Source organism: Labeo rohita, chromosome 14 (assembly GCF_022985175.1).
Source record: "Labeo rohita strain BAU-BD-2019 chromosome 14, IGBB_LRoh.1.0, whole genome shotgun sequence".
Lineage (NCBI taxonomy): Eukaryota > Metazoa > Chordata > Actinopteri > Cypriniformes > Cyprinidae > Labeo > Labeo rohita.
Window position 1 is genome coordinate 9,332,257 of NC_066882.1, and position 27,864 is coordinate 9,360,120.

The window sequence follows — 27,864 nt, forward strand, 5'->3', positions numbered from 1 at the left end:
TCAAAAGAAATTAATACTTTTATTCAGCATTGATAAAAAGTGATAATATATAGACTTAATATTGTTAGAAAAGATTTCTGTTTTAATGTTCTTTTTATGAGGGCTGCAAAATGATGTGTGTATATTGATTATGTATATATAAACACAAATACATGTATATATTTAAGAAAAAAAAATATACACACGCACACTTGTATATAATTTATTATATATGAATATAAATATTTTATATATAAATCTAACATTTTCTCCTTAGTATATACTTGTATGCGTGTGCGTTTATATATACATAATAAATTTTCACACACATATAGTATGTAAACTTTTCTTCTGAATGCGATTAATCGTGATTAATCATTTTGCAGCCCTACAAAAATATTAAGCAGCACAAGTGTTTCCAACACTGAAAATAAATTAGCATATTAGACTGGACTATGGTGCTGAAAATTCAGCTTTGCATCACAGAAATAAATTATATTTTAAAGCATATTAAAATAGAACACTGTTATTTTAAATTGTAATAATATTTCATGATATTACTTCTTTTTCTGTATTTTTGATCAAATAAATGGAGCTTTGATGAGCATAAGAAACATCATCATAAAAATCGTACTGATCCCAGATGTTTGAACGGCAGTGTATAAACTCATTTGGAGGGTAAATTATGAAATAGCATATCAGTTTTTTAAACGTTTTATTGAAAATGTACACCATGGAATCTTACTACAGTTAAATATTTCACAAATTTCTGGTATTACAGGGGTGGGGGTAATTGACATTAAGGGGAAAATATGGAAGATGACTAGAAAAATGTAGGCCAGTCTTGACACCCAAAATATTTCACACAGAAAACAGTCACTTGTCAATAATGTCATTAATCATGAAAACATGTCTCGACATTGATACGCAAAATAGGTCCTTAAAAATTATATGTACTGCACATATGCATGACTGTCTGTACCTCGTAACTGACTTTTTTGAAATGAAGTGACTGAAAACCCTTGACGCATATCTAAATGCAGTATTTGGCAAAATGGGAAATGACATGTATAAACTGAATGTAACTGCACATGTACCTGGAATAAATACACGTAATAAAATAGTCCAAAATAAGAAGCATTTAAAGAGTAAATATGTCTAAGCAAAGAATAACTCCATATATAAACAAAATCATGTTCAGGGCATGCAAAAGAACAGAAGATAAAGAATATAAAAAGTGGCACTGAATGTGACCTACATGGTATTTCAATAGGTGCTTCATTATTCCTTAAGATTATAGTTTAAATAAATTATAACTCTATTGCTGTGACTATTTAAGACTTGAAATGTATAGGGCATTACAAAACATACAATACAAACCTCTCCGATTTTTGCTTATATTTACCTCATGCTTTCAAATAAAGATTCTCCTTAAATTACTATTAAATATCTCTCGCTGCATTAACAACCAGGAACTTTCGGGCCCATTTTCTTTGGATTTTCTCTAAATTCACAGCCAGCGTGTCGAAATATTTTCAAGTCTTATTAAAGATAATACCTACACCCTAAATTATACATAGTGTTTGCAAATAAGTTAGTATCCGTTCGCTCCTCACAGTTAACACTGTGTTAATGTTGATGAGGACATGCAGGTTCATTCACAAACACATGTATTCATAAAAGAAGCGAAACAATTGTTTAATTAAACAGTTTTGAGACTGCAAGGCAATATCATAGACATAAAAAGCAAAACTAAGGATTCCTTTAGTTCACAGCCTTTCTACCAAAGCTTTGGCTCTGGTGTTACCAGCAAACGATGTCTGTAAAAAATACTAATGAGGGACTGCTTAGCATGCCCTAATTAGGAAACACAGCTAATATTGTTGAAAAATACCATGTTAAGCCCACATAAGGCCATGTTTAACAGGGCACACAGCATGAAAATTTCAAAATTAAAAAACAAAAAATTCAAACAAGGCTGACGGAGTGAAAAAGACAGGAAGAAGAGTGGACGCTTAGTTCTCGTGGAAGCTGCAATCCCCTCTTCCAACAGGTGGCCAAGACAGAGTTAAAAGAAGCTAGAAGAAGAGAGGAGACAAACGCAGATTAGAGAAAGTATCAGGAGGCCATTGAACTCATCAGCACCAGTGGGAAGACAAGTTTACATCAGTCAATTGGAAATGGGCACTCAGATTTTTCTTTTGCCAGCCAAAAGCATGAAGCATTCGCAATGTGGGCGGATAGGAACACACCATCCTTCTGCCCTGCTTCAAATGCATTGTGCATCCTCTTCACAATTTGCTTTTAAATGTGCATGGATTCGTTCAGCTTGCATTCTCTGTTTAATTAAGCTGTGGTCAAAATTAACCTTATCTAAAACAGCTTAAAGGGTTAGTTCACTCAAAAATGAAAATTGTGTCATTAATTACTCACCCTCATGTTGTTCCAAACCCATAAGAACTTTGTTCATCTTCGGAACATTTAAGATATTTTTAATGAAATCCGAGATGTCTCAGACCCTCCCATAGACAGCAAGGGTACTCCCACGTTCAAGGCCCAGAAAAGTACCAAAACTATCAACCATATGACATTAGTGGTTCAACTGTAATTTTACAAAGCTACGAGAACTTTATTTTTTTTTTGCGCAAAGAAATAAAAAAAATATCGTCTTTATTCTACATTTTCATCTCTGCTGCATCACTTGTGAACGCGCGTTCACGAGAGTACGTTACCATTACGCATGCGTCTGCAGTGTTGCCAACAAAGTAGCTAAACCCCGCTTGAAAAGTCGCTAGATGACGCCAACTAGCATATTCATGACGTCAGTGCGTCGTGTTGTCTTGCCTCTCTGGGCTTTTTAATGCAGCTAAATTCTCAATAAAACAGGTTTCATCGATATATTTAATCGATATATTAATATATGTTACTGTTTTTGCTGTCAGACAACGGGATGAATATGAAATATTGACTGAAACGCATTAAGACTACATTACCAGCTCTCGAAGATGAAGATATTAATCTACACTAAAATCCTGATTCATAACCACGGCATTCTCTAATGAAATCAAATACACATACGATTAAGACAATAGCTGTGCTATGATTTTGGCTTTACACTTGCATGTAAAATAGTCAGAAGCAACAAAATATCTTTCTTTCTTTCTCGCTAACAGAGCACATGCTGCTAGAGAGGAAGGTGTGCGTGCTGGGTACTGCAGATATTTTTTTTTCTCTCTCTTAAAAAGTAGCTTCGTAAAATTACAGTTGAACCACTGATGTCATATGGACTACTTTGTCGACCATTTTGGTACTTTTCTGGGCCTGAACGTGGTAGTTCCCTTGCTGTCTATGGGTGAGTCAGAGACCTCTCGGATTTTATCAAAAATATTTTAAATTGTGTTCCGAAGATGAACGAAGGTCTTACGGGTTTGGAACAACATGAGGGTGAGTAATTAATGACAGAATTTTCATTTTTGGGTGAACTAACCCTTTAACTGGGACAGTGATTATAATAATACACCCCTCCCCACTTCTCTGAACAGTTCTCTCCCTCATGTAGATGGGTTTGTTTCTAGCATTACAACACTTGCTCACCAATGGATCCTCTTAAGTGAATGGGCGTTTGGACACTCATTCTGATGGCACCCATTCACTACAGAGAATCCATTGGTGAGCAATTGATGTAATGCTAAATTATTCCAAATCTGTTCTGATGAAGGAACAAACTCATTGGAAGGCCTGAGGGAGAGAAAATTTTCAACAAATTAATTTTTGAGTGAACTCTTTTAAACATATTAGTCACACAAAGCATCACAAAAGATAAGCACAGCCTTAAGCAAAAGTTTTGGTAACACAAAAACCAGACTGTTAGTAAAAGCTGCAGAAAGAGGCCAAAAATCAAAATACATGAGGTGATTTATGAGAAAACGCAGAGGGCTTGGTCCACACTGTCTCCCCTTAGCCTTGGGGTACCGGTTAACCAAAGAGTCTGGGCCTCGTCCCTTATCAAAGCCATACTACTCAGTGCAGAGCCAGGGATTACTGCAAAGGAAAGTAAATACACACACGGCAGTGAGCAGGGACACTGAAGGGAGCAAGAGCGTTAATAGGTGATGAATATCAATGTCACATCAATACCACCTGTTGAAAGACCAGCATCCAGATATCATACAAATCAGTCATCCAGCACAGACCCAACAAAATCACTTCTATTTCGTCAAACAGCCTGGTGTCTTTAATCGTAGGTTTGAAAATAGTTATTATAAATATTTAAACTTGTTAAGAGACTCACTGTTTTTTGAGTCATTGCAGAATGACACTCAGACTAAATGTCCCCTCACTATTTGGTCATATAAGGATCCTCTAATGGCATTCAGTTAATTTGACTTGTGGCAGTGGTCAAACACTTCACTTGAGAATTTAGGTCAAACCTTTAAGCAAAAGAGTAAATTCTTATTATATATGCTCAATTAAGCATAAAGATGTAGTAAACTGAATTTAAGGTGAACATCCAGCTCCTCCCTAAAGCAAATAATTAAAGCATAAATTGAGGAATCAAGATTTGTCAATACAAAATAAGCAAATCAAACACTTGCTATGTCACCCCATGTACACTACCAGTCAAAGGTTTTTGAACTGTAAGATTTTTAATGTTTCTTCTCTTCTGCTCACCAAGCCTGCATTTATTTGATACGAAGCACAACAAAAACAGTAACATTTTGAATTTCTTTTTTACTATTTCAAATAACTTATCTATTTGAATGTTTTAAAATGTTATTTATTTCTGTGATTTCAAAGCTGAATTTTAAGCACCATTACTCCAGTCACATGATCCTTCAAAAATCATTCTAATATTCTGATTTGCTGCTCAAAAAACATGCATAATTAATATTGTTTAAACTGCTGAGTAGAATCTTTTCTGGTTTCTTTGAATGAATAGAAAGTTCTGAAGAACAGCAATTATTTGAAATAAAAATCTTTTGTAACATTATAAATGTTTATGCATCCTTGCTAAATCAAAAGTATTAATTTCTATAATTTCATTCCCAAAAAAACTTTATACTGACTCCAAGATTTTGAATGGTATAGTGTATAATGTTACAAAAGCTTTTTATATCAGATAAATGCTGATCATTGGATATTTCTATTCAAAGAATCCTGAAAAAAAAAAAATGTACTCAACAGTTTTAAAATATTAACTTGAACAGCAAATCAGCTTATGAGAATGATTTCTGAAGACTGGAGTAATGATACTGAAAATTCTGCTTTGATCACAGAAAAAAAAAAAATTACAATTTAAAACATTTTCAAATTGAAAAGAGTTATTTTAAACAGCAAAAATTTAAAAATTTTACGGTTTTGCTGTACTTTGGATCAAATAAATGCAGGCTTCTTTAAAAAAAACAAAAAAAAAAAAAAACATTAAAAATCTTACTGTTCAAAAACTTTTGACATTAACAGTTAGTCGTAGTTTTATGAATAATGCAAATAAAATGTAGAATTACCTGTGTCTGATATTCATACACAATGACTTCCCAGAGTTTAAAGGGTTTATGAAAGAATGCCGTTTATTACTGATACAAAATTGGTCCCTTTGCAATTGATATTTATTTATTAGAAAGTGATTTTTTTTTTATTAATTCTGTGAAAAATAAAATATCACAAAAATAAAGAGCTATAAAAGGTGCTTACATTTAGATGAGATGTGCCAAAATTCTTCTAAACTAATACAGGCATAGCAATGACACGTTCATAAAAAATGAGGTATGGCAGTATCTGTATAACACGCATGAGCTAAAATGAGACAAAACATCATTACTACTCATGTTCCTAACTTCGTTGGAAAATCTCATAAATCTGCATGACTGAACTGAAAGCAGCTCATACATCTTTATATTGTAATACTACTAATGATAATTATGGTACTGCTAATAGAATTTGTCCCATTTTAACTTGTGCACTTAACTACTGCATACCCACGACAGTAGCCACTCATGTTAAAGTTGAATCAAACACGTCATGCAAAACAAAGCAATATCATCATGACATCATAACACAGCATGTAAAACAAAGAAAAAGAAACAATCGCATGTAAAATTTGTAAAAAAAGAAGTTAAACAATTAAAGAAGGATTCCATTCACAGTTAACATCCCTCCTCAGCTGTGTTATGCATGAAACTAGGGAGAGGGATAGAGGGGGGAGGGAACGGGAACAGCATGGCTCAGGAACACTGAGGGGGGAAGAGCTCATTCACAGCGGGCAGGGGGAGCACTTTCTACAGGAATCCTGAACTGGAAACGAGAGAGAAGGAAGATTATTGTTCCCTACAGGTTACACACTGTTGTATTCACACATTAATTAAAAAAATGATCCAAAATGTTAGTCGTGCATGTGTTAAAACACTTCAAAGCGGTTGCAGGGGGTGTATGTGGTAAGGCTTAGAATTGTTCTCTTTGTACCAGCTAAAATTCATTACATGGTGTCTTCTGTTGTGTTACTTGCATAAACCGGATATTCTTTAGCAATTACTAAAAGGTCTGTGGCAGGGGATAGCTCACTCAACAACAGCATTATTTTAAGGCCAAGTGGTGGACTAGTGTGACCCAGCTGTAGGAGCCGAGCCATTAAAGGCTCTTTTGTGCGAGATCGTGCAAGAGCAATGGAGTGCAAACAACAGCAGATTGTTATGGATTCAGATGGCAGATGGCTGCACATCACACAGGGAGAGCAATAAACTCTCGCCTGGCGCTGGTGACATAATATCTCCTGCTGCTGCCACACAGACATTCTTCACATTACCAGCACTTTTAAGCATGAATAGGAAAAGCAGTAATTACTACTACAGTGCTCTGACACTGCAATTACAGGATCAGGCTAACTGACCATCATCATTACATGTGTTTTTGTAATTTAGTTCCCTCGTTTGAGCGAGGGTTAGTGCCTTAAGAGATACTTTGAAAGCCTTACCAGCATAAGGTGTCTCATGCAGGACTGGGAACAGGTGAGGAGTTAACTGGAAAACAGCATGGATGAGACGTACATGACACGTGCACAAACTAGACAAGACACCTTACATGCAACATCAAACAATGAATAATCTACATGCCCTGAAAGAGCACTGAGGAAAACTGTACCATTTCTCTAATATATATGGGCCATTCTACATAATTGGTGCAAACTGAAAAAATACATTTCAAAAACATTTATGTATTCAAATATTAGATGTTTACTACATCATCTATTGAAACCCACAATAATATTTAAAATATTAGTAAGCTTAATATTTTTAAAATAGGGCTGTCAAACAATTAATTGCGATTAATCGCATACAAATAAGTTTGACTTTGCCTAATATATGTGTGTACACTGTGTGTAATTATTATGTATATATAAAAATAAACACATTCAGGTATATATTTAAGAAATATTTACAAGTATATGTATAATTTTTATATCACTTATAAATAACATTTTGCACATAATATATTACTCTTAAATATATACATTCATTTGTGTGTATTTATATATACATAATTACACACAGTACACACATATATATTAGGCAAACTCAAATTTTATTTTGTATGCGATTAATTGTTTGACAGCCCATCAATTATTGGGTACTTTCTCGGCTGTCCCAAACCCTAACCCATAAATTTCAAATTATGAGATTGATACTGAAATAACTTTCGTATTTTTTCCCCACTGTTGTTTCCGCATTTTTCATGTCACTACCAAAACAGCGTATGTTTTAATCCATTTGCTGAGGGTGATTTTAACTACACTCCTACATTTATGACCAGGAAATATTCATGTGTCCCCCTCTCTCATAGCGACAAGGTGTGAAAAGATAGGTTCAATAATTTTGAGGTAAATGTGTTTAAAAGTCTGAAAAATCTGTGTGTAACTTTAAGGAACGTCACTACTGAATACCTTTTTTCTTCAATTAAGCACACTTTTTTGAGAGTTATTCCATAGCATTTAGTTTTATATTTTAACATTTACCATGTGCTGATTAGCATCTTTGAGCTAGCTTCAGAAGTGTCTAAAATTGTCACCACTGAAACAGTCACTAGCGAAACACTTGGTGAAGTTTCAATAGTGACATCTTTGTTTTTTGGGTGTTATCCCATAAAATTGTCACTATCAAAACAGTCAGGACAAAAACATGTCATCATTGTTTCAGTAGTGACAAAAGGGAACAAATTTTCCTCATATTTGGGGGAAATAAACTATTTTAGTACAGTTATGCCATTTTTTTGTATTTTAGTATGTTTTGGTACTGTTTTAGTTTGTTAAAACTCTATACCGAAATTGTGCAGTCACTACCAAAACATGTTTTTTTTTTGTTTGTTTTTTTTGTCAAAAATAAAGGATACTAACTTATCAACTAAGATTTTTTGGTTCAACGTACATTCAAACTAATGAATCTTAACTTTGAAATCAGTATGCTCAAGTTTTTGCCTTTTACAAAGAAAAAAAATGGATTCAAAATACAACAAATCGTATAAATTACACTGGAAATATTGTTAAAAATGTAATTGTTATTGATTTACATCAGAAAAAATCTTAATAAAATAGTACAAAAATATATTTACAATGTAAATGCATGCAAAATCTTAAAAGGTCAATATAATCCTGCCAATTAAATCACTATTACTGTGTTTCGGTAGTGACAAATTTGGGGAGAGGACAAATATTCTAAAACCTTCTGAAAAAACAATATAAGAATTAACTGCACAATTACTAGAAATGTGTACCTTGGATATTATACACTTTGCATACATACATTTTTTTTTTGAAAAAGACGTTTCCAACTTTGGACCAATTCTGTAGAATGCTACATATGCTGTAAGTTTGATCTAAAATTTTGGATTTGGACAATTTTGCACATTGCGTACTGCAAAAATTAAAAACATGACACCAACATTTAACAGTGTTTCCTCAGTATCTCATTGCTGTGAAGAGTGCTGCCTTGTGAGGACATACAAAAAGCTTAAGTGGGGAAACGGTTAAAAACCGAAGAGACTGATATGAAAAATCAACAAAAAAGTAAACCTTGTCAGTGCAAGTGTCGTCTTCCCATATAATACTCAGGTGAATGCAGCAAATCAGCTTGAATACACAACCATGAGTGATTACCAGCATTATTGAAGCAATTTATTTGAGCTCTGATTACTAGTACCCTTTCCAGATTGAATGTGCGTGATCGCAATGCAATAAGCGAATATAATATTTTACTGTTAAAGAGATAGTTCACCCAAAAATGAAAATTCTCTCAGCATTCACTTCACCCTCAAGTTGTTCTAAACCTACATGAATTTCTTTGTTCTTCTAAACACAAAAGAAGATATTTTAAAGAATGTTCAAAACCAAAAGTTTCTGTTTCCCATTGACCCGCATAGCTATGAAAGTCAATGGAGCCCAGCAACTGTTTGGTTACCAATATTCTTCAAAACATCTTTTGTGCTCAACAGAAAAAGAAGCCCATTTAGAACAAACAATGACCATTTTCATTTTTGGTTGAACCATGCCTTTAATAATGTAATCATTTAATACCATGAAAATTAGAATAGCATGTGTAATTATAATTATTTAGAATTGTCTAACATGTTCAGTAAATACAAGACTTCTATCACACATCTTTTCATACCAACTGAAATACTGCTGAACAATACCAAAATGTACTTGATGTTTTATATCATAAATGCACAAGAATGAGTATCTTCACTACTGTTCCAAAGTTTGGAGGTTGGGAAAATGTTGTTGAAAGATGTCTCTTGTGCTTACCAAGGATGCACTGAATTAAAATACAAATATATCCTTTAATATATTTGAAAATGTAATTTATTTATGTGATGGCGAAGCTGAATTTTCAGCAGCCATTACTTCAGACTTCTGCATTAATAAAATTGTTCAGAAATCATTATAATATGCAAAAGTGGTTCTCAAGAAACATTTTCAGTGTTGAAAGTTGCGCTGTTTAATGTGTTTTGTGGAAAATTTTATTTTTAAAAAATAAGCAGCATTTATTTAAAACAAACTTAATCTAACATCTAATTTAATGCATCTTGGCTTTAATTTCTTTTTAAAAAATCTTGTTGAACAGTAGTGTATATGCTCAAACTAGACATTTTATTTTCATATCATATATCTGTACTGTCAACTCCATCCATCGGACCTCCATAGTTTTGCTCGTTATCTAAATTCAACCCCTTTCAATATTACATGAGCGATCAGTGAAATGCACACACACGCATACACACGTTCACACATGTTCTCCTGCATCGTGTTCTTCTGGTGTCTCGAGGAGGGAAGGTTGTGAGGGTTAGGAACCATGTAGAGGTCAATACTTACTTTTTCCTCTCTTTATCCTTCTTGAGTGTGGCGGAGCTCCCTGCCTGCTGGTTCTGGGCCTGCAGCAGCTCAGCGGCTGTCTTCTTCTGCTTGAAGCTGTTAAGCTCATCATCAAGAGCCTTCTTCTTGTCCTCTAGTTTCTTCTTCTCATCCTGGTGAAGCTTCTTGAGACGGTCAAACTTTTCATGAAGCTGTGACGGGAACACCAGAGTCAGTATGTGTTACTGAACTAACAAAGCTTTAGATCTACTGTAAAATAGTCCATTTTATAGAAGTAAACACTGACTTTTTTTTTTTTTTTTAATAATGTTTGGATGCATTTGATTGTGTAAATCAAACTACTGTACATACCTGTATTGCAAGAGCTGTGGATAACACTTTGGCTAAATTTGTTACAAAACTGCTATAATCACAACTTTCATATAAACAAACAAACCTCCTTTTCTGCCTCTTTCAGCTCTGCCTCCTTCTCTTTGACTCTCTGGACAAACATCTGCCTCATCTCTTCCTCTTTCTTCTGCAGCTCACCCATGAACTCATTCCTCTTGGCCTCATATGTTTCCTGGAGGCTGAACACAACAAACCACACACAAAAGACTTTTTTTAAAGGGATAGCTTAGCTAAAATGAATTAAACCGCTGAGATTAAGCTACTCAGTTCATATGGATTCATTTTACAATACCTTTATAATCCTCTTTGATCTTTTAGGTTTTGGTTAACTGGACTTTCAGTGACAAGTCTTTTAGGTTTTATTAAAAATACACTACCAGTCGAAAGTGTTTTTTAATGTTTTTTAAAGAAGTGTTTACTGATCACCAAGCCTAATGTAAAGTACAGCAAAAACAGTAAAATTGTGAAATATTTTTACCATTTAAAATAACTTTTTTTTTTTTTTGAATATATTTTAAAATGTTATTCATTCCTGTGATCAAAGCTAAATTTTCAGCATCATTACTCCAGTCTTCGGTGTCACATGATCCTTCAGAAATCATTTTAATATGCTGATTTGCTGTACAAGAAACATTTATTATTATTATTATTATTATTATTATTATTATTATTATTATTATTATTATTATTATTATTATTTAAAACAGTTTTTTTCAGGATTCTTTAATGAATAGACAGATCCAAAGATTAGTTGAAATAAAAAGCTTTTGTAACATTATGCACTATACCATCCAAAAGCTTGGAGACAGTATATTTTTTTTATTTTATTTGTGAAAGAAGTTACAGAAATTAATACTTTTATTTAGCAATGATGCTTTAAATTGATCAAATGTGATGTTAAAGACATTTATAATGTTACAAAAGATTTCTATAATAGATGAAGACTTTCTATTCATCAAAGAAACAAACAAACAAACAAACAAAAAAAATCTACTCAGCTGTTTTTAACATCACATTTGATCAATCATAATCATAATATTAATAATAATAATAATAATAATAATAATAATAATAATAATAATAATAAATAAATGTTTTTTGAGCAGCAAATCAGAATATTAAAATGATTCCTGAAGGATCATGTGATTGGAGTAACAGGAATAAATTACATTTTAAAATATATTCAAATAAAACCAATTATTTTAAATAGTAAAATTTTATTATTATTAAATTTTATTATATTATCAAATTATTTAAAATTTGAATGTTTTAGCTATACTTTGAATCAAATAAATGCAGGCTTGGTGAGAAGAGACTTCTTTACAAAACATTAAAAATCTTTACCAGTCAAAATCAAAAACTTTTGTATCTTAAGTGTATCTTAATTTTTGTTTTGAAGATAACCTTTACCATTTATTTATGCCTATAAATGCAGACTACAAATTTTTCTGTCATAGGTTGTGGTGGAGGACTTTTCCCAGATCATTAGATTGTGTCATTGTGACCATCTTTACCTGAAGGGTTTGCTGTCGGGGTCGGTGTCTTTGAATCCCATCTCCTCTAGCTTGCAGCGGCGGTATAGCTCATAGTGGCGAGTGTGAGTCTGCTCTCGCAGGTCCTCCATGTTGACCCTGATCAGCATTTCTCTCAGCTTCACGAAATCACAGTGATTCTCATTCTCCACTGGAAAACAAGACACAAAGGAGAATGACCACCAATGACCTTCAGAGTCATATGGGACATGAAAAAAAGAAGAAAATAACTTCCTCCTGGACATGCCATATGCCTCAATTACTGCATTGCCTTCAAGGGTGGAGTTAGTCTAAGAGTTAAAGATCTGGGTAGTTTATGGAAAAGCTGCAGACGTATAGTTGACATGACATACTGTGCTATACAAGTAGGGCCCTATGAAATCCGTTTTATTTTGTTCCAAATTCCACTTTTTCCATTTTAATTTTTCAGGATTCCATGCGTTTTCCTTTTTTTTTTTATAGACTCTGTGTTAATCATTGAATTAAAAAATATTAATCAAAAAGCATGTCTAATTAATTGAAATCATGAAACTTACACAAACAGCAATTTATTAAAAGTTCAACAAAAAGTAAATTTTTAAGGCCTTATACATTTTTTCCCCTTAAATTCTGTTATATGTTTACTAGATTTTGTGTTTTCTATTTGGGTTTAATTTTAATGTTTTCATTAAATTTGAATAATCAAAAGCATTTCTAATTAATTAATTATTTATTTATTCTTTGTGTATTATTTTATTTATTTTTTATTTATTTGTATTTTTTTTTTCTGGTAAATATTTTGTTCTGGTAAATATTCCTTTAAAAAAATAATTATTATTATTATTTTATTATTAGTACTAGTACTATCATTACATTAAGTAATATATTTTGGTCACAGTTTCTTCAAGTTAAATCAGACTTTTATTTTGACGGGTTGCCGTAAAGACCTTTAAGTTTCTGCATATATGATGACAGTTTTTCTCAAAAGAAACTGCAAAATGCTCATGAAGTGACTCTCAGAGCAGTTTTAGAGATTGTTTATGTGTTCATGTATTCATTTTTTGAGGTGGTAAAGCCTGAAGACAGCGAGTGTCACACTCACTTAAGTGTGTGAAGTGAACGAAACTGCGCATCTGTGCCATTCATTCACATAGAGACACACAAAACATGCAGGACTCATATTTAAATAGTATCTCTCCGGCTTAATATTTATAGACACTAGCCCATATCGCGCTTTGATTTAAGTGTGATTTACTCATTCAAAATTAGGCAAATTTCATGACATTTCATGTTATACAGTAAATTCCATTTTTTAATCACTGTATTTCATGATTCTGTCTGTGTTTTCCTCATCGTGGAAATCTTAGGGCCCTATAAAAGCGGTTTAAGACATTGTGTGATTGAGAAACTTTAAGATTTGAATTTTAAAAAGACATTTTTTAAAGTGTAAAATACATGATTTTAAGATCCTGGTGACTTCTGATAGCATTATTCTATTTCATACCACTGATACAAGGACATGACCTCTTAACAGTCAGTTTGTATAACTCTTACCAGCAGCTGAGATCTAGTATTGTTAACACTATCAACATTCCCTGCAGCTGTTATTGTAACAGTATAAACAAACAGATATTTTACATTTGCTAAGAAATCTTGAGTGCTGCTTGTCCGTGCAGAAGTTCATCTGATTTTTTACAGTCTCACCAGCTGATATATATTTGCATAGAAAATGCATCCCTTCATGATTTTAATCCATGTAACTTTAATCTTTAATTAAATAAAACGTGTGCAATAAATCAAAAGTAACCACTTGACACAGCAGCAGTGATGCATGAAAACAGACACATCACATGTGAAAATTTTCCTCAGTCAGGTCAGCTTTGCAGTAGGCTAAATTAAGTAAGAACACGTGAGCTGCCCCAGGGCTCTATCTCATCATAGAGAGAGAGAGAGAGAGATTCAGAGTGATGTCACAGACAGCCTGAAGACAGTCAGAGCACTGCTGCTATGTTACGCATCAAATCACTGCATGCATAAAACATGTTAACAAAGACTGACAGGACAGATAGTGAATGAACACAAATGAACACCATTGTACTGCAGTTCCTCTTTTTCATATAAAGACACTGCAATAAATATATGTACTTTAACATTCTTTAACACTGACAATTAAAAAAAAAAAAATTCTTGAGCAGCAAAGCAGCATATCACAGTGATTTCTGAAGAATCATATGATAAGAATAACAACTGCTGATTGTGGGAGCTATTGTCAGCGCTGTAATGACGTCATTTTCCTGTTGCTCCACAGCGATTAGTCACATGGAAATTACAACTCAGTTTCTCGTTCTGACAGCCCTAATATATTAGCATTCTGCCCTGCTGTAAAAAAACGCAAGCGAGAAAGAGGATGGTGTGATGAAAAGAGTGTCCAGACACAACGCGGCAGAAAGGGAGGGACGGGATGGGTTTGGATGTCCTGAACAAAGAGGCCACGGCCAAACAGAGGGAAGAGCTCAGTGTCATTTCCTCTAGAAGACGTGACCGGCACTTACCCTGAACGGTTCCCCAGGGGTACTGGCGTGCTCGCACCATCTTGTTCCCAATCTTCACTTCCTCAGTGCTTCCCACCACTGCAAAAGGCAAATGACCCTGCATAGTACCAAAAAAAAAAATCCCACAAACAAATAATTTAGCAGAAATACTCCAGTCTATTTTAAGTTCTTACAGTAACAGAGTTGATTATGCAACATTTAAATGCAAAAAGTATATATAGGAGTGAGTATACATTTTGGGAAAAAAATTGTGCTTTAAATTAATCAAGAATGACACTAAGAACACTTTAAAAGTTACAAAAGATTTATATTTCAAATAAACGCTGTTCTTTGAAACTAGAATCTAGAATCCTGAAAAAAATGTATCAGTTTTCTAAAAAAAAAATATTAAGCAGCAAACAGTTTTCAACACTGATAATAATAATAATAATAAAAAAACTTCAGCACTAAATCAGCATATTACAATGATTCCTAATGGATCATGTGACACTGAAGACTGGAGTAATGGCTGCTGAAAATTCAGCTTCGCCATTTCACAATATTAAGAGTGTAAACACAGAGGAAACAACACTGCATCCCTCTCTACGCCTCAGTGTTGAAACCATCATAAAAAAAATTACCTTATGATAACATTTACTGTACAAGAATGGCCTTTAAAACCACTGAGAAAAATATATGAGGGCACATCCCACTTGTAATGAGTGGGAAGGGTCCTGAGGTCAGCTATCTTTGTTTTCAATGGTTAACCAGTACTGGAAGACCTCCACAGTAACCCCGCAGGCACAGGCTGTGTGGTGAACTGACATTCATTCATGCAGCCTGCTCTATACAAAGTGTGTCTATCCCACAGTAACAACATGTTGTTGTGAGAGTACACTGAAGAAGAATGCCTCTCCTATTGTGGTGTCATTTCCTGTGAGCAAACACAAGCAGGAAAGCTGGACACCATATGGAGTCCTTCTCACTTAAAATGCTGAACTATGATGTGAAATGAGAACTGGACAAGCGCTTAAGTATAAAACGGCTGCGCTGTCTCCAAGCAAAACATGACATAGTGCATTTGTGATCGATTCTATGTAAAAACATTTCAAGAGGAACACATCATTCTTAATCTGGTTTCTGTAATTAAGTAATACCAAAATACTGGAAGTACATTTTGTTCTCTTATACAGCACAAAGTAACTAGATTTTAGACTTGGAAACTTAGAGGCAAAAGCTTTTCTCAACTATCTGCACAATTTTTTTGGGTTTAAACATCATCTGACCCCATTGATGTACCACAAAAACTATACAAGTCATATTTGAAAATCTGGAATCTGAGGGTGCAAAAAAAATAATAAAATCAAAATATTGGGTCAAGTTTTGACATATTTAATCAAAAATAAAAGTTTTGACATATTTAGGGTAGGAAATTTACTAAATATCTTCATGCAACATGATCTTTACTTAACATCCTAATGATTTTTGGCATAAAAGAAAAATCTATAATTTTGACCCATACAATGTATTGTTGGTTATTGCTACAAATATATCCATGCTACTTAAGACTATTTTTGTGGTCCAGGGTTACATGTGGGATGAGTTACACACCAAAGCTTAATACTTTAGGTTCAGAGGGCCTGTTTTTTTGTATAAGCAATATTAATAATATTTCTCCATACACATTAAAAGAACATCATGTTTAGTGCATGTAATAGGCATAAATATTTTTATTTTAAAAGTTTATTTAATAATAAATAAATTTATAAAACGTATTTAATAATCAACACAAATAAAAACTGTCTATAGCTGTATATAAAAATGTAAATTGCACAAAGACAGTTTTTATATTGATATTTATATTGACTTTTCATGTGTCTACTCTAATTTCATTTCTTGTGAAATTTAAATGATTTTTTCAAACATACATTAAATAATGAAGATATAATGAAATAATGAAAAGCCATAAAAAACAATGAAACTAAAATGAGTATGTAATATAATGCATATATGTGACCCCTCAGACCACAAAACCAGTCGTAAATAGAATGAATATATTTGTAGCAATAGCCAACAATACATTGTATGGGTCAAAATCATATACTTTTTCTTTTATGCCAAAAATCATTAGGATATTAAAGTAAAGATCATGTTGCATGAAGATATTTAGTAAATTTCTTGCCGTAAATATCAAAACTTAATTTTTGATTAGTAATATGCATTGCTAAGAACTTCATTTGGACAACTTTAAAGGCAATTTTCTCAATATTTAGATTTTTTTGCACCCTCAGATTCCAAATTTTCAAATAGTTGTATCTAACCTAAACCATAAATCAATGGAAAGCTTATTTATTCAGCTTTCAGGTGATGTATAAATCTCAATTTCCAAAAAGTGACCCTTATGACTGGTTTTGTGGTCCAGGGTCACATATTTATCAAAATTCTCCTCCCTAGAATTATCTTTTTCCAACTGACTGTGTTTTAGACATTGATGGTCTTTTCTGAAGATATTTTCCCACGGTTTAAAACACTGATTGAATAGTTTATCCAACAACCAAAATGTGTCATTGGAGAAGCCCTAATGAATGACACTTTTTTGCACAATGATTCTGACCCATCCAAATCTGTTTTGGCTGAAAACAAAAATATTTTGGCAGAATACAAGTTACTTACATTCATGGTTGAGTTGATCTCTGCCACGGTTTCATCGTCAGTGGGAAACTGGTAGATCTGGACGCCATTGCTCACCAACTCACTTGTGATTTTAATTTTGAACTTAGCAAGTTCACTCTTTGAGATGGCATCTGATTTGGCAATGATGGGGATGATATTCACCTGTACATAAGAGGAGAAACACTTTTTGTAGCATTTGGAAATAATCAGTAATCAGAAATAAATACATTTCTGCACACATTAATTAAAATGACAACCAAACACAGCAGTGGTCAGATGATTTCTGTTCATATCAAGCCCCAAAACAGCTCTAGCGAGCAAATATTTCCCTTTCAGACAGCTAACTTTCAACCACTCAGGCAGTAAATTACTAAATACAGATGTAAGCAACTCAAGCAACCTCAGAACATCTGGCTAAGTCCAGATAAATATAGACACTCAGCTTCTCTCATCTTTTATGCCTGAGCAAACTGAATAAATGGCACACGGAGTGCCGAAAAAAGACGGCATTTATTTTATACACAGAGGCTGCTGCAGACACATGTATTTGCACAAATAGACATCTCTTTAAATTTTTAATTAGGAGCAGCTAATGCAATTAAAATGAACTCCATAGTACACAGTGAAAGCTTACGTAAGCTCAACCTGCTCAAATCTGAATGCGCTTTAAACTGGAACAGAATTAACCATATGCAGCTATTTGATATTCACTTTGAAACCAATTCATAGAGGACATTTAAAAGGATAGTTCAGTTGGAACTTGAGAGTCTCTGTCCTCATTTACTTTCACTATATATATAAAATGGCCTTGTTTAAAAAAGAAAGACAGACATGGTTTTGGAACATCATGAAAGTGATTAAATTAATTTTTATTTTTTGGATGAATTATTCCTTTAATCTCAGGTCTCATGGATGGGGGTTAAACTAACCATGCTAGTAGGGGGATAATCAAACACCCATCCTCCACTCATGACTCTCCATCACATACAAGTGCACATATGGAGTGCTCTGATCCCACTCACTCAATTTTAACACTCCCTGCTGCCACCCACACCACTATCTCAATACTATTCTCAGTAACCTGGCCACTAGCATTATGCTTTTTCCTGTAATTTACTACTGATGAATTGTGAAGATAACACAGATAATTTAAATAAAGCTTTAGCCACAGTGCGAGTACACAGGCATCTCTCCTCAAGCGTACGAGGCAACTGTTAGGCTCAGCTTCAGATCTGAGAGCATCTTTGTTCAGGGAGTCTTTGCAGCACAGAGAGAGATGAAAGAGAATGCAGTATTACACAGCTGACCTTCACTGACTCCATCTACACAGCTCCAGTGACATTAAACATGGCATAGCCATCAGCTGAATGTTTAATAACCCACATCTTAAAAACATCAACTGCTCTGCACAGTGAAACAGTAAATAATGCTAAGCCACATACATGGCAGACATTACTTTAATTGAATACAAGTCTATTTTTTGTATTATTCCAAAAAAAAATACTATTATTTTGTTAGAATAAAAAAATAAATAAATCTAAATTACAACCAAAAAGTAATGTATTTTTGATAGTCCGCTGCTTTAAATACTGTATTGACTAAGATAACGTTTACCATATTGTCATTCTGATCAGTCGTATGTGAGATCAAACTTGTTAAAAATAAAATACATCACTAACCTTACTGTCCAACTTCTTCATAGTAACCAGATCGAGGGACTTTAGCGAGTGTCCAGTGGGAGCGATGAAATACAGACAGGCGTGGATCCGTGTATCATGATAACTGTGTAGGGTGCGTTTAATCTTCAGTTCCTCCTGCAGGTAGGCTTCAAACTGAGCATCGATGAACTCCACAATAGACTTGTAACTGCAAGTTGAACAATGAAGAAGTGGGAATAATTACTTACGGTCAAAACACTAACCTAACACTCACACTTAAAGGGATAGTTCATCTAAAAATGAAAATTCTGACATTAATTACTCACCCTCATGCCGTTCCAAACCCGTAAGACCTTCATTCATCTTCTGATTCTCATAGCTTTATAAAATTAACGCTGAACCACTGATGTCACATGGACTATGTGGACTATCGATCCTTACTTCCTTTCTGGGCCTTGAATGCTTTATTTGCATTGCTGTCTATGCAGGGCCAGAAACTTTCGGATTTCATAAAAAATATCTTAATTTGTGTTCCTGAAGATGAATGAAGGTCTCTGGAACAACATGAGGGCGAGTTATTAATGACAACCAAAAATGTTTATTTTTGGGTGAACTATCCTTTCAAGTAAGATTAGGGTAATGTATAAAGATTTTAAATCTTCAGGCAAATTACAGAAAAGATAGCTTTCAGGGGAAAAGATACTGATTCAGCCATCTATAAATGGTTGGATAACTCAAGACTCATAAAAGTGCATCTTCAGGCAAGCTTGTCACAACCATTCAGCTTAACATACGGTTTCAGTCAAATCTGAACACCATGAAAATCCTTTACAACCTGCACTTTTTTAGCCTACAGCATCAGAAACCTGAAAGAGGGGTTATATCTGGTTTCCTGACACCATACAACCTTTATATTAAAATGAGCTCTGCACACAAAAGCGTCACATGACAGATCAAGAAAAGCAGGCAAAACAGAATTCCTTTTAATGCAAGTTCTTCTGTTATGGAAAAAACATCCAAGACTCTGAAGTCCCAAAATAAACAAAAGAGGGTATTGAATTCTCTGTAGAATCTTTTCATTTTTAAATAAAATAAATAAATAAATAAAAGTGATCGCACAAAATGTTCTTTGCAGTCATGACTAATGACATAAAACCGATACTGGTTTCTCATCTGAGATTTATTATCTGTTTTCAAACATACTAGGCTGAGTATAATATATAAATTATTATCAATTTAAGCACAAGTAGATTGTACCTATAATCAAGTGACAAATGTACCAGTGGAAGCTTACAACTAACATTGTGGATCATCATAGGACTAGTAGCTAAAGAATCGGTTTATGTAACCTCATCTGACACGAGCAGATCTCACCTGTCCTCTTTGTTGATCTGATCTCCAAAGCCTACAGTGTTGACTACAGTGAGCTTGAGGCGAACGTTGCTCTCCTGCAGCTCGTAAGTGTTGGACTTGAGCTGCACTCCAGGCTGATTGTGCTGTGTAGGTTCACCCTCAAATTTGGTGTTGAACAGGGTGTCCATGAGTGTGGACTTTCCCAAACCCGTCTCACCTGTAAGAAACACAACAATAAGCTACTAGGCTCTACGTCATGGTCTTGTGAAAGCACGGTGCAGAATGACACAGAAGAGAAGAAACTGTTAAATAAAGTCGTTATTTTTGTTTCCACAGTGCACAAAAAGTCTTCTCGTAGCTTCGTAAAATTAAGGTTGAACCACTCATGGACTATTTTAACGACGTCCTTACTACGTTTCTGGGCCTGGGAACGTCAGTTTCACATCCAAAACAAAGATTCACAGATAATGTACTCAACCCCCTTGTCATCCAAGATGTTCATGTCTATCTTTCTTCAGTCGTAAAGAAATTATGTTTTTTTTTTAGAAAAACATTTCAGGATTTTTCTCCATATAATGGACTGATATGGTGCCCCGATTTTGAACTTCCAAAATGCAGATGCGGAACTATGATTGTAGATTTTCAACATACCCTAACTGTCTTGAGTCAGAATACACAGAGTTCAGCGAGAGCGAGACAAGACGGGCATTTGAGATTAAAATGTATTTAAATTGTATTTTTCTTAATGAAAATAACTGATTGTTTTGCTAGATGAGACCCTTCTTCCTCGGCTGGGATTGTTTACAACCGCATTTGGGATCGTCTGAAGCCGCATTTAAACTGCATTTTGGAAGTTCAAAATCAGGGCACACAGTCCATTATATGGAGAAAAATGCTGAAATGTTTTCCTCAAAAAACATAATATCTTTACAACTTTACAAAGAAAGGGGGCGAGTACATTATATGTGAATCTTTTACTTTGGAAGTGGACTTCTCCTTTAATGTCCTTTTTGTCACATCCGTAACGATTATTTCGCTTTTTTGACACAAAAAAACTTGTGCATAGACTGATATTTTTCTGATGTTTAGACTTTATCAACAAGGGTTTAATAAAATATAAACAGATGGTTTGGTATATTGGTAACACATACATTCTCTAAGCATTTATATGTCACATCCATAATGCTGGATTTGTCCTGTATAGGATATTTTAAATAATTAAATACTATATAGTATATTACATAGTTGTCTCTACATATTAAACAGGAATAGGAGAATTTTTAACATCAAAATTACACACAGAATTACTTTACAAAATGACTTTAATAATATTTAGCTGATGCATTCACTTCAGATTTTAACCCACATAATCGGTGTGTAAAGTCTAAAAGCCATGCTCAATCCTGGCTGAGTCTGCCTAAATGTCCTATTCTTGCTTTCCTGACAGCCACAAGCGCAGTAGAAATGGACATCACGCAACACCACCAGAATGTTAATTATATGGATGGCTCACATTTGCCATTTCTTTATAAACTCAGCCTGCAGATCCCATTCCCACAGGCCCCTCACTACAGGAGTGAGCAAAATAGCCTCATCTGACACCTAAAAATAAAGCAGCGATTTTCTTCAGATCAAATGCTGACGAGCAGTGACTATCACAAGGTATGAAATCCCTGAGACTGAATTAAAGGCAACGCAGCCATCATACACTGATCATCACATAACTCAATCAAAGCTGATGGTTATACGAATCACAAGCATCTCCTCTCTTCTCCAGACAATCACGGCGTGATATTTACAGCATGCCAAAGCACTCAGCATTCACCAAACCTGAAGCATTGAAGCTGAACCTGCACATGAATAATCAGGAAAGAAGAGAGGAGAGAGAGGCCTGCAAGCCATTTGCCAAACTCCCTTTACACTAGTTTCTAGAGAGTTCTGTCACTACCTCCTTAGAGCTTTAGCAGTAATGGGATAAAAGCCCTGGCAGATGCCTTGAACTTTAGAAGATGCTAACAAAAAACTGAAACAATGCCTTTGTATAAATAATTTAAAAGGCAAAGTGAATACCAAAAGCATGAAGACGTCACAGGAATAATATTTAGCTAGAATTTGGCATATGGCCTCTTAACAAGAGGAGAGCATCATACATGCCTGATTCAGTTTGTTATAAACACCTCATCAGACCATACTGTTGATTTTACAAACAAATTTCAGAATTATTAAAATACTGAGCATTGTTAATATTAGTTAATGTATTAAATAACATGAAGGAACAATAAACAAAACATTACACTATTTATTAATCTATGTTAATGTTTAGTCATTCATTGCTTAGTGTGTTAACTTATGTTAACAAACACAACTTTTTTTAATAATGGTCTAGTAAATGCTGAATTTAACATTAACTATAATTTTATAATTTTTTTCTCCTGCAGTCCATATTAAATATACATTTAACATCTATAACTTTATATCTACTACACATGTAAATTCACTAATAAACAATGCAAAACCAATATACTACAGTGCTGATTTTAAAAACTGTCCATTTTCTTTTAACATACTTGTTGCATTTTTGTGTTTATGACTTGCACTGCATTTAAAACACATTTCATCAATTCATGCATTCCCTAGGAATCAAACCAGTGTTGTTAGCACCATGACTCTACTATTTAACCTACAGAAATGCTTTTCCTAGTATGCTACCGGTTAAAACAGTAAGCTATTCTAGGAATCGTTACTGACAGACAGGTGTAGGCCAGTTGACATCACTCACCTGTTAATACGAACAAGTTTGAACCTGCACACTGTCTCAGTCTTGTGGTGTTTAGGTGTACATCTGACCTCCTCTACCCACTTATGATTACTCAAAATGCATTGTTTTGTGTGAGCCTCTTTGTCATAGATTTCAGAGGAAATACAACTTTAAAACCCAGCGTTAAACAACACTGAACTGAAATACACCACACTAGTCCAAACTAAATACCAGTAAACACCATCTGGAATCAAGAAGTGAATTCAGCTGGCATAGTCTCTCTGCCAAACCAAACACACATGCACACACCTTGTTAAAGGGAACCACTGGTATTAAGACTTGCATGGCTTAATAGAACCTAAATGATGTCTCTTACTGAAATATGTAGTAGAAAACCCATGGAAGATTTATGTTATTTAAAAAATCCACAACGTTTTATACATATTTTGGACTGTGGGGGTGCCATTTTTTCGATGGTTGCACTAAGTGTGCTATTGGCGCTATCTGTTGCTATTTTTACCACAACACAACTTGAAAATAAAATCCAAGTAAAATATTGATACGATGACCACAGCGGCTGAAAGAGCTTGGCAATAGATATAAGTGTAGGCAGGCTTAAACCAAATGGTGTACCATCAATTTTTCCCCACATGGAGTCTAAACGCCCCCAGATATTGGGTGAAATCCACGCTGAGGAACGTCTTCAGTGACTGCAGCATCATGACAAGCATTGGCATGTTTACATCCTGCCAGGATGGCATCCAGCGTTTCTTGTCTCTGCCATTTGTAAGCTCTTTCAGTAGCTGTGGTCTACTAAAAGCCTCAAAGGCATTAGGGCTAAAGTAGAGAGAACAAAGACACAGGTCTTTAGGAAGTTTTATTCATCCAAAGGCACCTTCCCATTCTTTTCTCCTCTTCTTATCACTAGGAAAGCAGTGAAGATTGAAAATTACAACCAAAAGCCGCACAATGTGAATACGTATCAGTATTTTATTTTCTGAGTTGTGCTACGGTAAAAATAAGAGGTAGTGCCAGTAGCTCACTGAGTGCAACCATTTTACGTCATCGTAATAATGGCCCCCCCCATAGTCCAAAATGTGCATAAAATGGATTGACTCCCACAATATTTACATCACAACAACATACATGGACATATTTGATGACAAGTTAGAAGGTGTGTTTGTATAATGTTTTACTGACCTGGTCAAATAACATGCAAAATAGCATAGTCTGAAAGATTAGTTCCCTTATTTTTTGTTAAGAATGTCTAATTTAATTTACAATTGCAAAAATGTCTAACATCCAGTTAGTAAGCTACACGAAAGCAGGGTATGAAAGAAACCAAATCACAAGTTCCTGCAACTGCTCTCCATCAGTGCACCAGTATTTAGTAAGTGGGTCACAGGACAGAATCAGTATGCGTTCACAGTGAAGGGGTGTGACATACACTGAAGCAAATGGTTAGTTTCGCCCCAAGGAAAAAAGGAGCTCCCGCATGACACACTCACCCACACAGAGGATATTGAAGCAGAAGCCATGGTTGACGGACTTGTTGACCAGCTGGTCCGGCATGCTGTCGAAGCCAACATGACCAGAGAGTGGGACGGCACGTGCACCCTCTCCCTAAAATAAAACAAAACCAAATCACATGAATTAAACAAGCATGATGACTTTTACCAAAAAAAGATCATTTGCACAGTTTCTCACTCTCAGCAATGCAAAGTCTTTGTAAGTACAAAAGCAAAAAGCAGCAACACTGTCAACTTAGTAAGTAAAAATACATATCATGCACCTTATTTCAAACATAGACACTATGTAAGTAATGCTGCGGTACAGATCTCAAAGGTTCAGCTCTGCACTTCCTCTTTCCTGTCTGATCTCAACTGTCGAAACCACATTCAGGCAAACAGACACGTAAACCTTTTTGCAGTCGCAGAAAAATGTTACCGTTATCAAGTAACGCAGATACTGTGAAGCAAATCGGTTGTAAATAACATGACACAAATGTCAAATTTAGGCCATTTTACACTTCAGCACTTCCTCTACCATTGTTCACACAGGTCTGTCACCTGGCCTGCCAAAACATTGGCAGGAAAGGCTTTCGGCCCACATTTACAGCATATCCTTTGGTGTGTGGGTGTTTGCATATGTGACCTATGCGATGAGCAGAGCGAACATGCCAAATCATTCGATTTCTGCTAGAATAATAAAAACGAAAAGTGAGCATTCAATCAGCACAGGTCTAATGTAATAAAGTCCCATTATCCAAACGGAAACATTAAGTTAAACTGCAATGAACAGTGCAATCAATTCACTGAGAATGATGATCAACAAAGATGATCAGTTCTGTTATAAAGACTACTGAGGAATAACACCAACCATAAAATGTACATTTCATTAACTGCAAAACAAGCAACTAGGAAAAGTCACAGACTGTGAGAGCATCTTATTGACTGAACAAACACAGTCACAATCTGACCCACATGTGCAACATTCCCAAACCAGACAACTGTAAGGAGTCCAAAGGGGGGTCATCATGAGCGAAACACCCCACTGGCTGGCTTTGTAACCAGAACATGGTTTGAATAGTAAAGACTGATGTAGACGTCGTTTATCATATCTAGCAGCTTTTGAGCTCAGTCTTGAGGCTGCTGCCTCATGTTAGCTACGTATACACATTAGAGACGTCAGAATGAACAGAACACAAGCTAATACAAAATACATCTGAAATTGCATAATATGCTAGTTTCTGACATTAAATGTACGAAATACTTAATGGAAGACAACGCCCATTGTGCACACACAAGGATGCTAATGCAATTACATATAACGGTATTACACGCACTCGAATTGAATGAATTTAACAACACGATGACGCTTGATAATATGACTGATTATTTTTTTTAACCGTTGTTTGTGAAAATCCATCAATCGTAGTCACTTGTTCAAACCGTGATGTTCATCCGTTATTGTTGGCCCTCAGCATTAAGCCATTCATTTAAAACAGCTGCATGGAGATCTGTATATATCTTGTATAAATATAAAAAAGTGTGTTTGTATATTCTAATCGTGTACACAAACAATACCAGCCGTTTTAAATACTCTAGAATTAACCAGTTTGTTGATAATGGGCCATCACGTTCACGATTAAATGAAAAACGAAACCTACTGGATTCTACTAAATGTCACACCCGCTAAAATATCTGGTAGCAATTCGCCACTCTAGGTTGGTAAACCGAAAGCATATTTTATAATAAAACAGTGCTCTTACCGCTTGTCGCGCTATCTCAGTGGCCGCCATGGTTCTCTCCTGTATCAAGCCTTCACAGGAAACTGCAGCACGCACGCAAAGAGAAGCTACAGCGACCAACTCAGATACGATGGACTGTACCATTCATGATTGATGGAATGGAGGCTTCTGTTACTTCTGTAATTGCACATTTTTAAGAATTAACGTATAGCCAAAATAAACATAGTTTGATAAATAAAACACTCAAAATAAGCATGATAATCAAAATATCGTGTCACACTATGCCCACCATTTCATTAAATGGTATAGTCCACTTCGTCTTTAGCTCAACCGCTGAAATGCATATTTCCACAGGTCTAACAACTGTTCTTAAAGAAGTCTCTTCTGCTCAGCAGGCATGCATTTATTTGATCTAAAGTACAGCAAAAAACAATAAAATTCTTGAATATTTTTTACTATTTAAAAAACTGTTTTTTATCTGAATATATTTTAAAATGTAACTTATTCCTGTGATTTCAAAGCTGAATTTTTAGCATCATTCTAACATGCTGATTTACTGCTCAAAAACATTTATTATTATGATGATGATGAAAACAGCTGAGACGGGTTTTTTCCAGGTTTCTTTAATGAAAAGAAAGTTCAGAAAAACAGCATTTATCTGAAATAGAAATCTTTTGTCTTTATCATCACTTTTGATAAATTTAAAGCAGCGTTGTTAAATAAAAGTATTAATTTCTGTCATCAAAAAAAAAAACAATTATAATAAAAGCTTTTTATTTCAGATAAATGCTGATCTTTTGATCTTTCTATTCATCAAAGAATGCTGAAAAAATGCACTAAACTGTTGTAAATAATAATAATAATAATGAATTTATAAAAATAAATGTTTCTTGATTGGCAAATCAGCATATTAGAAGGATCATGTGACTGGAGTAATGATGATGAAATTTAGCTTTGATCACAGGAATAAGTTACATTTTAAAATTTATTCAAATAGAAATCAGTTATTTAAAATAGTAAACATATTTCAAAATGTTAAATAAATAATAATAATAAAAAATAAATAAAAATAAATGTTTCTTGATTGGCAAATCAGCATATTAAAAGGATCATTTGACTGGAGTAATGATGATGAAATTTAGCTTTGATCACAGGAATAAGTTACATTTTAAAATTTATTCAAATAGAAATCAGTTATTTAAAATAGTAAAAATATTTCACATTTTTAAATAAATAATAATATATAATAAATAAAAATGAATAATTAATAAAAAATTAAAAATGAATAATAAATAAAAAATACATTTTAAATAATAAATGCAGGCTTTGTGACTTTAAAAAATATAATAAATAATGCTGTTCGAAAACATTTGACTGGTAGCGTATAAATAAACAGATGCATGT

General features: G+C 34.2%; 1 protein-coding gene across 6 annotated transcripts; it reads right to left on the reverse strand.

The window, feature by feature from the left end:
- Positions 1-677: 677 nt before the first annotated feature.
- Positions 678-26,634, reverse strand: septin6 (septin 6). 6 transcript variants are annotated; one of them, XM_051127588.1, is made up of 11 exons: positions 26,482-26,634; positions 24,719-24,833; positions 20,474-20,669; positions 19,121-19,307; positions 17,442-17,603; positions 14,790-14,886; positions 12,241-12,409; positions 10,773-10,905; positions 10,337-10,527; positions 6,947-6,992; positions 678-2,057 (listed from the first exon to the last, which is right to left on the reverse strand). In XM_051127588.1, the coding sequence occupies exons 1-10, from the start codon at positions 26,602-26,604 to the stop codon at positions 6,989-6,991; spliced, it is 1,377 nt and encodes a 458-aa protein (XP_050983545.1). In that variant the 5' UTR covers positions 26,605-26,634; the 3' UTR covers positions 678-2,057; positions 6,947-6,988. The 6 variants fall into 6 exon arrangements, 5 of the variants coding, with proteins under 5 accessions (XP_050983545.1, XP_050983543.1, XP_050983540.1 ...); XR_007829059.1 differs by lacking the exons at positions 678-2,057; positions 6,947-6,992 and adding exons at positions 5,256-6,270; positions 9,038-9,094; XM_051127587.1 differs by lacking the exon at positions 678-2,057 and adding an exon at positions 5,256-6,270.
- Between the last annotated feature and the right edge of the window lie 1,230 nt (positions 26,635-27,864).